The sequence below is a fragment of the Gossypium arboreum genome, chromosome 11, assembly GCF_025698485.1.
Source record: "Gossypium arboreum isolate Shixiya-1 chromosome 11, ASM2569848v2, whole genome shotgun sequence".
Lineage (NCBI taxonomy): Eukaryota > Viridiplantae > Streptophyta > Magnoliopsida > Malvales > Malvaceae > Gossypium > Gossypium arboreum.
Window position 1 is genome coordinate 91,992,581 of NC_069080.1, and position 9,786 is coordinate 92,002,366.

The 9,786-nt window shown below is 31.8% G+C and overlaps 2 protein-coding genes across 4 annotated transcripts; one reads left to right on the top strand and one right to left on the bottom strand.

Annotated features, from left to right (window-relative positions):
• Positions 1–1,214: 1,214 nt before the first annotated feature.
• On the top strand, positions 1,215–4,108 carry LOC108471000 (uncharacterized). 3 transcript variants are annotated; one of them, XM_017772548.2, is made up of 8 exons: positions 1,215–1,516; positions 1,611–1,684; positions 1,763–1,844; positions 2,095–2,145; positions 2,367–2,467; positions 2,863–3,016; positions 3,101–3,322; positions 3,870–4,108. In XM_017772548.2, the coding sequence occupies exons 1-8, from the start codon at positions 1,394–1,396 to the stop codon at positions 3,984–3,986; spliced, it is 924 nt and encodes a 307-aa protein (XP_017628037.1). In that variant the 5' UTR covers positions 1,215–1,393; the 3' UTR covers positions 3,987–4,108. The 3 variants fall into 3 exon arrangements, with proteins under 3 accessions (XP_017628037.1, XP_017628038.1, XP_052876860.1); XM_017772549.2 differs by having other exon boundaries at positions 3,101–3,241; XM_053020900.1 differs by lacking the exon at positions 2,367–2,467.
• Positions 3,881–5,000, bottom strand: LOC108471001 (uncharacterized). The gene has a single exon (XM_017772550.2). The coding sequence runs from the start codon at positions 4,998–5,000 to the stop codon at positions 4,566–4,568; it is 435 nt and encodes a 144-aa protein (XP_017628039.1). The 3' UTR covers positions 3,881–4,565.
• Between the last annotated feature and the right edge of the window lie 4,786 nt (positions 5,001–9,786).

The following is a 9,786-nucleotide window of genomic DNA, read 5'->3' on the forward strand; positions in this document are numbered from 1 at the left end:
ATCTTAGATATAAGGACATTATTTAATCAATTTGGTACCAATTTTGGGCGTAGTGAGGGTGCTAATCCTTCCTCATGCGTAACCGATTCCCGAACCCGTTTTCTCAAATTTACGTAGGCCAAAATTAGTTTAAATGGAGTAACATATTTTATTAAGGTGATCCACTCACACCGAAACAAAAAGATTGGTGGCGACTCCACATTTCCGTTTTCAAAGTCGATCCCTTATTTTTCTTGTTTTCAAAAAATGGTTTCGACAGCTAACATCTGCCAACTACTGACAAATTCAAATTGATTTAAGCAATTATCAAAATTCAGAGTCATTTTTCATTCTATACCTGAATAAAAGCACTATGATTGCAAACACCATCATCGACGATGAGTTTCCAACACCTAGAAACACAGAAAGAATGGTAGCGCAATGAGACAATGTTGGAACAAGGACAAAACTGACAACAACCATTTTCTCCAAAGGTTGATTATGAGAATGAATTTTCCCACCCTTTCCAGATAAAAACAACAGTATATAGCTACCACCAATAACTGTAAGCAAAAGTGAAACAAGTTTATACACTGTGTCTTCCCTATTTCTGGGCCTGTCTGATAATGGAGAAAGGAAGCAATGGGTGGGAATGAAGGAATGAAGGAAAATGATGGATATGCCACCAATTGTTGATGGGTCTTTAGCGTTGAAACTCTCCATTTTTGCCTTTTTATTCAAAGTGGAAAGGAGATTGATTCTGTGTTACTTGAATTCAAAATAACTACTTTTCTATTCTTTTTTTTTTTTAATTCCATTTTATGGAGAAAAACAGTGAAAGAATAAATTGGTTGGTGTCTGTTGAAGCATTGAAAAACAACAAAAATTATAATACATATACCAATTTTATTGTAAAAGTTTTAGGGATTTCAATATTTGAGAAGGGATTAGGGATTTAATGATAGGTTTTAATTTTAAGGTTTTTTTATAAATTCTTCATTTTTTAATTTCGTATTTACTTTTTTTTTTTTGACAGATTAGCATGTCACATAAGCTATTTCGTTGACCAGCGCTTGACTGGCGGTTAACTGACGTTTTCCGTTAAAGCCAAGTTGACTTGTGAAAAAATCGTAATGTTGATGATATCAATACATAAAAAAAAAAAGTCAAGGGCAGAAAATTAAAAATCCCTAAATATCGAGGGTATTATATGGAATTATGCCAATAGAAAAAGGGCGTAGAAAGTAAAGCAACGTGGAGGTGGCCCTTGTGGAGTTGGTGTCAGTGACAGAACAAACTGATATTCTAAAAGGTTCCCTAACTCCAAGGCCAAAAATCTTTGCGGCAAAATTTGTAGAACCGAAAACAGTAAACCTAACTAGTATTATCGAACACAAAGAAGACAGAGCTACCCATGAAATTGTTTGATGCTCATTGCCACCTTCAAGATCCCAGAATTCTCAACAAAGCCCCCAAACTCATTTCCACTGCTTTGGATTCTGGTCTCCTTAATTTTGCTGTTAATGGTGTTTCTGAGGTCGCTCCTTTTACCTTGGATTTCTCATTCATTTTCCTATTTTATTTGTTTTTTTATAATGATATTATGTTTGGGTTTTTCTTGAAAACTGTAGAAAGACTGGCATTTGGTCAAAGAAATGGGAGACAAGTATCCTTCTGTTATTCCATGCTTTGGAGTTCATCCTTGGTAAAATGGTTACTTTTAAAATGAATACTTAGATATAGTTTTTAGGCTCTTCTCTTTTACTGTTTTCATTTGTTGCAGGTATGTTCCTCAGAGAAGTCCAAATTGGTTTACGACTCTCAAGGAATTCTTTGAAACCACTCCTTCTGCTGCTGTTGGAGAGGTAAATTTATTTCTTTTACCACTAATTCTGCTTAATTTCTTAATATCTAACCAAGGGTATTTAGTTTTATTTTAGTTTGTGCAGTCCATAGGTCTGATGTAGAGTTTTAACTTCAGTTTTCCAAATTTCATGGTAAAAAAGAAAATATTAAAACAGAAGGTTTCAGGACTAGATTCTTACACTATTGTGCTTGGATTTATATTTGTTCATAGCTACCTCTTAAATAACAACATGCTTTTGCACATTTCAGATTGGTTTGGACAAAGGCTCAAAAGGAAGGGAGATTGATTTTAATGATCAGGTCCTCACCGTTTTTGTGCTATCTTGATTGTCATTTATTTTGTATTAATTCTATTTTTTCATAAGGCAGCATACTTTCTGTTTTCTCTAAGCCAAAAAGAGCAGCTCCATGCATAATAAAAAGACTTGCATCCTGTTTACATGTTGCCATTACTTGGTATGAGTGCATGTATTCTAGTCATTTTCGTAAAGTTTTCTGAATCTTTAAGTTCTATCTTCCAGATTGAAGTATTTAGGCAACAGCTAGAGCTTGCAAAAGAGTTGAAAAAACCAGCATCAGTCCATTGTGTTCGTGCATTTGGCGATCTCCTTCATATAGTGAAGTATGACTTTGTCTACATCTATTTGTAACCGAGATTTTATCTTAAACAAATTACTGGGGACTATTTAGAAAATGTTTCAGCCACTTAGTAGATAACAAATAACATTATGAAGGCAAGAAAGCCTTCGAAATCTCTGGCACTTATCACTATTAGTGTCTTTGCTAGAAATGCTCATTATCAGGCATGTATCTTAGCTACTTGTTTACTGATGTACATGTAAGATGCTATAGTTAATGTATGCGTTTCCTTACTGCAATGTATCTTATCACTATTAGTGTCTTTGATAGAATTGCTCATTACCAGGCATGTATCTTAGCTGCTTGTTTACTGATGTACATGTAAGATGCTTTGGTTAATGTATGTGTTTCCTTACTGCAATGTATTAATATCCTCAGGGACATTGGATCTTTCCCAGATGGTCTCCTCCTCCATTCTTACTTAGGCTCTGCGGAGATGGTTCCTGAATTTGTCAAATCCGGTGCTTACTTTTCATTATCCGGGTACATCATGCCCATGAAAGTGCAGAAGGCCAAGAAAATGTTGAAGACGGTTAGTTCATCGAGTTTATTGTTCCATTGATCTGATCATCATGTAACAAAGTATACAATTGTTTCACCTCTGAAATTCCTGCAGATACCTTTAGAAAGGATCCTCTTGGAGTCGGATGCTCCGGATGCATTGCCACATTTAGAGTTAAGCTCTCTATTTTTGGTCGACGAAGATCCTTCCCTTCCACAAGAAATTTTTGCTCATGGGAGAACTGCTGCTTCAAATGTTAGCACTTCCTCTGATACGTCTAGAGACGCTTATTCATTGCCAAAAGACATGCTTAATCATCCGGCAAACATACATAATGTATAATTTCTAGTTCAACTGATGGGTATCTTTTCTATATGGCTGTAGACTGCTTACATCTTTATCTAGTACCTTACTTTCGGCACTTTTTCTCGTAGAAACTCAAGAAATATAATTACATAGGAAATAGCCTAAAACAAAATTAATATAGGACAGTGCCCTTCACCTCTGGTACATATCATGTTTCATTTATAAGCTTATGGATTCTTGGTTTGTTTTCTCCAGTTGAAAATAAATGTGATGTTCATAGCTTACTTAGTACAACCTGATTCATATATGATATAAAGGAAGCATAGGAGACTATGATCTTATTTGGGTTGAGTTCTAATTACCAGCAGCACTAATATGTTGGGACGGGGTTGGTCTGAAGATGGAACCTCAATAAGTTTAGAGTCATCGAAAGATTTTGTTATCACATCTACTACTGATAGTTGAATTTTTTTGAGGTGTCATCATTTAGTTTTGATCACATGATGTGCTGCTATATGCAATTCACACCGTCTGTAACATTCAGATTTCTTTTTTTTTTTCATTTTTTTCCCTTCAGGTGCTTGATTATGTTGCAAATTTGCTGGAAATTAGGAAAGAGGAACTTGCAGAAATAAGCTACAAGAATTCTATACGGTTGTTTTCTTATCAAGGTTCAAAATTTGCCTTAGGATAATCTTTTAATGTCTTATTATCTTTTTACTGCAAAGGGAACATGCTTTCATACGCTTTTATAATTTTTGGTTGTGTTTTCAGTTTAGTTGAGTTCTAAGATGCAAATTTTCTAGAAAATTAAAATCATACTTTCTTATTTATTTTTTTGGGTATATTTTGTGCATCTAAGATCCTCCATTCTTCAAAATTCCAAATGTAATAAGTAGAATATAATTGTATAAATCACTCTTTAACAATTCAACAGTCTATAATAATAAAGTTAAATTTATTTATGTTAAGTTTATCCTATTAATAAAAATGATCATTTTAAGTATATATTATTTGGTTCAGTTTAGCTTCTTATTATTTATAAGTAATTGAAGGCACAGAAAACCAATATCATGTCAACCAGAATGGAAGAACAAGAATTTGGGATCTCAGTATATCCTTAATGTTACAAATATATGGAAAAAAAAAAAGAAGAAGGAAAGAAAGAAAGAGAGAAGAAACCTTAGATGAATCCAACACTATTAGTGGTGGTTCGCCTTTCCGAGGTGCAGCTGAAATACGATTTTCATTCTCTTTACCCTCCTGTGCTGTTTCAGAGAGGTCGTGCACCTTTGCGTGGACTTTCACCACCATGTTTGTCGACAATGTTACCGAAACAAACATGACGATGATCACCATCAGGCGATCCCAGAGGTGACCCTTCATTTTCCAATGAATCCATCGAATTGCCTACATGTCCATCAGCAGCGCAAGACTGTTTCTTGGTTAAACTGCTAAGTTCCCTGCTGAGATTCCCTCCATTGCTTCCACAAACGCAATCTTCAAAACACCTATATAGGTAAGTAGTAATCCAAAAGATCCAGGGAATGCCAATGAGAACTATCCCAACAACAGGATACCAGGATGCGGATTCGGCCTTGGGTTGTAACATGTAAAGGCATAAGAAGGCGCCCCCCGTGCAGATGCAGAGGAAGAAAATGGTGGAGACAATGTAGATTCTGGCATCTCCTTGTTTAGTTTCTTGCATTGAATGGTGTGTTTGATGTAATTTGTGTATAGGATGGGAGGTGAAGAAAAAGGGAAAGTGTAGGGGGTCCCATGGAAGTTGAAGGAATTGAATGAAAATAGCATTGAAGGGGAAGTGGTTTGTTTTTGTCAGGATGGTTGTGGGGGAGATTAGCCGCTTTGCCAGTAGTTTGGTAAATAAGCTTGAGCTGAAAAAACAACCAAAACTGTAAAACAGATAAATTATAAGGGAAGGCCCCAAAATTAAGAGTTCATTCCCGCCCTTTACCTCCTCTTATACTCTTATTTTGACTTTTGATATATACTTCCCACGTGTATTTAATATTTAAAATAAATAAAAATATTATAATTATAATTTAAGTAATGCTACAATATTACAATGATTAAATTGTAGGATCGTATTATCTCCTTTCATTCTTTGCAAAACCAATTATATTGTAAATGAACTTAATAATAATATTAATTTTAGACAAAAAATAAATGTATCTCTTTTGCAATAATACAGCAAGGTTAACAACATATGCAACATTCTAAATTTAAAAAAAAATTATGTAAAGTTTAAATTGGAAAATCTAAATATATAAAGTTACCATGCAACATTCTAATTAAAATATTCATCCTACTTTTTGTTTCCTTTCTCTCATTCAAAAGTTGGTTTAACATTAATAATCACACCCATAATATCTAGCATAAAAACCAAATAAAAATAAAAATAATTCCAAATAAAAAATAAAATTATTCTTATTTACTAACCTATTTACTAAAAATTATAAATTAACACACTTTTGTAAAATTAAGAGGCTAACTTCTTTAGCAGGGTATAAGAAGTTCATAATAACTCATATTTATTATAAACATTAAGAAATTTATCATAATTTTTTAAGCTTTTATATATATATATATATATATATATATATATATATATATATATAACCCTTTAAGAAAATAAAATAAAATCAATTAAGCTCCTGTATTAAATTCGTGTCCAATTAAGTTTTTGTCGTTAACTAAAATAAATAATTAAGTCCTTCCGTTAACTGTCATTAGCCAAGTTAACTATTAAAATAAATTAGTAGACCAATTAGATGGTGATATGTGGTAACTTCTAGTTTAATCTAATATTTTTTCATAAAAATAATAAAAATAGAAAAAAGCATAAAAATTTTAAAAATATAAAAATTAATAAAACTTATTAAAATTATAAAACTTATAAATATTATAAAATATAAAAATCTAATTAAATCTAATAAATTATAAAAAATATAAAATTAATAAAACTTAATTAAAATATTTAAAATTAAAAAAACATATTAGAATTCTTAAAAATAATAAAATATTGTAAAATACTAGAAAAACTATTAAAATTGATATAAACTTATAAAAATTAAAAACACATAAAAACTTGAATGGACTGATTAGACCAAAATCAACAAGGGCACGATTGAACAATTTTTTAATTTTTAATATTTTTATGAAATCAAAATTTCATTATCCAACTATTAGCATATGTCAAAATTAAATATTCTAACTAAGATTTTTAGAATCGGACCAAGAGATTAATAAAACAATTAGTTAATTAATTAAAGTTTTAATTAACTAAGTTTAAATTTAACTAATTGTATGTATATATATTAAATTTTTTTTTTTTGGGGGGAGAAGAACTTTATCTTCTTTTTCCCAAACATCGAAAATTGAAGAAGAAAACCTAGGTTGGAGTTCGAAGCTTTCAATCAAAAATATGTAATTGCAATTTAGTTATTTTATTGTAATTTTTATATTTTTGAGCTCCCTGATTTAGCTAGCCCATTGATCTGTTGTAATTTGATATGATAATTAGGCTTTCCTGGTATATTTAAAGAGTTTATTCTCAAGCAAAGTAGCGATTTTTCGTAGTTTTTCATAATTTTTAGATTTTAAGTTAATAAGTGTAAATGCCTTGTTTTTACTCGTTTAGAGACCCAATTTGGCCAATAGTACTATTGGGGGCCCTAACATGTGGTTGAGTGGTGTAGGGACGTGGTAGAGGTTAAAAATGTGCAAAAACAGCACCAAAGGAGAAGGTATCGTGATATCCACTTTGGGTATTGCGATATCCACCATCTAAGAAGACCCCTAAGTTCAAAACTAACCAGGGTATCACGATATCCTCTTCTTGGGTATTGCGATACCCATATTGTAAGGGGACAAAATTGGATAAAAATGGTAATATTTGTCCACCTGATGCACCAATCACACAAGCCCAAGAAGAGAGGGATACACACATTAGCTTAGTTTTAGCTTTAATTTCTCTAGGTTTTCTCTTAGTTTTTCTGCAACTTTTTCTAAGGTTTATATTTTCTCTTCTCCTTTCTTAGTTTTAAAGTTTATTTTCTTGCACTTTCTTCTTGTTCTTAGTGTTATTGTAGTTAGTTAAGTTAGTTATCACTGTAGCCTAGTTTTATTTGCACTTCCAGCCCCTGTGATTTGGTTGTAATGACATTTCTAACTTTAGTTTGATGTATTTCAGTTTCTTTTACTTTAAATCTATTAAAGTTTGTTTCTTTTATATTTATTACTTTGGATTTTCTTATTGAATGTTTTTTGTTTCATGTTCTTTAGGCTTTTTTGCATAAAAATATCAACTTTTATATTTTTCTTAAACTTTACTTTAATGGTTTTTTTTTCTTTTCATTCTCATGGTTGTTAGTTGTATTTCCGGCATGAGTAGCTAAACCTTTAAGGGGGTTGGTTGATTGTTATAAATATCACAAATTGGGGTTTTTTTAAAAAAAAAATTAATTTTTCGTTGTACAAGAAAATCGTTTTCAAACCGGATTTTTTCCAACACCTTTTGCCTCATTGGGACTTCATTCTTTGTGTCGTTGTAACGTCGTGCTCCTCCTCATCTAGATGTCGTTTCTGTTTTGTTTCTGGTTTTCTTGAAAATGCAAGACACAGCCCACAAATTTCCACAATGATTCGTATTTTCTTAATGCCTTCTTTATTGAGCCCCGTTAGGGGCCTAACTTGATTTTGCGGGATACTTAACCGAGTCCAAGCAGTACTTGCACTTTGAAAGTGGAAGACTTTTAATTTTCTGAACTGCCAAATCAAAGCTGACTCATGTTTGCTTCCTATAAATGCACTACTCTATTTTACCAACTCATTCACCTGGAAGAGAACCCCTCTTACTCAAAACAATCATACTTTTTATATAACCAAGTTGCCTATGCTTCAAACGAGTCAACTCTGACTTCCTAAAAGATGAGGAAATTGTTGTTTTACTAGTCACTATTGTACCTTGCAGAGCATATAGACTGTCAGTCTTTTGACCTTTCATCAAACCGAGAGCTCCATGAGATACCTTAATGCCGCTTGACTTAATGACGATTCTACAATCGTTTGAGTCTAACATACTTAGTGAGATGAGGTTTTTCTTTAAATCAGGCACATGCTTGACATTTGAAAATGTCCTGATAATTCCTTTAAACTCTCTTAAGAACTTTTTTAATCTTTTCTTAATTTTAATGTGATGAAGATATTTTTTGTAAGTTACAAAGGCCCATTTTATAAGCTAAATTTGTAGGTTAAATATGACAAAAATAATCTAGACTAATCAGAATTTGATTAGGAAAAAATAATAGTGTTTAACTAGGGAAAAATAATCAGAATTTGGAGAACACATAGCCATGTCCTAACGTTGCCTTTCACCTCGTCGGGACATCATTCTTCACAGTGTCGCAACTTCGTGCTCCTCCTAGTCGAGATGTCAATTTTGTTTCATCTCTAGTTTTCCCGAAAATGCGAGGCACATCCCACAATACCAAAAACTGATTTAATAACCAGTTATTTAAAAAGAGGTAGTGGCCACCAAGAAATAGATATATCTCATATTTCTTTTCCATCCCCATCAGGGAGATATACTAGAAGAAAAACTATTTTCTTGGAAGATCAAAACATTCTGGAGAATCTTCAACAATGAATTCAGGTACGCTTCCACGTATAGTTTTGTTCTTGATTTGTTATTGATGATCTGACATGGCAAATCTTGGTCTGTTAAAGTTTTATATCAAATATTATTTTACGATTCTAACAAGTAGCATCCAAGTCTCGTCATATCGAATCATTGAGTATTAATTAAGTTTATTCTTTTTGGTGATTCATTTCATGGGAGTCATATTATACTTTAGCATTTCAATTAGATATAGGTTAAGTATTTGAGTTTGATGATTATTTATTAAAGTTTTGGGTTTTAATTTTTATGGATGCAGTTTAGGAAAATTAATGTGTACGGATCGGTTTATTTTCGGTTATATAGATTTGGGTTTCATTATGAAACCACATATATTCATATATATTTTTAGTAATATGCATGGACTTTAAAAGTATAACCTGTTGAAAGAAAAGAGTTATTGATATTTGAATGGATTGAAGGTAAATTTTGAAAGGATATTATGTTGATTATTTATTTATTTATTACGAAGTGCTAGGTTTTAGTTAGATATTATTCAGTTCAGGTTTGCAGATTCGTTGATTTGGGTTTATTGGTTTGAAAACCTTTAAAATTATTATTATTTTTTTAAAAGAGTAAGGTAAATTTCTGTATTAGGTTTCATTAGAAACCGTCTATAACAGGGGCGAAGTCAGAAAAAAATTTTGGGGGGGGCCGAAGGAAATTTTAATTTTTTATAGTCTATATATTTATAATTTTTAAAGGATTAAATTGAATTTTTATAATTTTAGGGGGGGTCAAAGTGAAATTTTACCTTTACTAATTTAAAATTTTAAGAAAATCTAAAGGGCCTAAA

Coding starts and splice junctions, on each gene's coding strand:
- LOC108471001 (XM_017772550.2), bottom strand. CDS start 5,000: ATGCAAGAAACTAAACAAGGAGATGCCAGAATCTACATTGTCTCCACC.
- LOC108471000 (XM_017772548.2), top strand. CDS start 1,394: ATGAAATTGTTTGATGCTCATTGCCACCTTCAAGATCCCAGAATTCTC. Junction 1,685..1,762: donor TGCTTTGGAGTTCATCCTTG/GTAAAATGGTTA, acceptor CATTTGTTGCAG/GTATGTTCCTCAGAGAAGTC. Junction 2,468..2,862: donor GATCTCCTTCATATAGTGAA/GTATGACTTTGT, acceptor TAATATCCTCAG/GGACATTGGATCTTTCCCAG.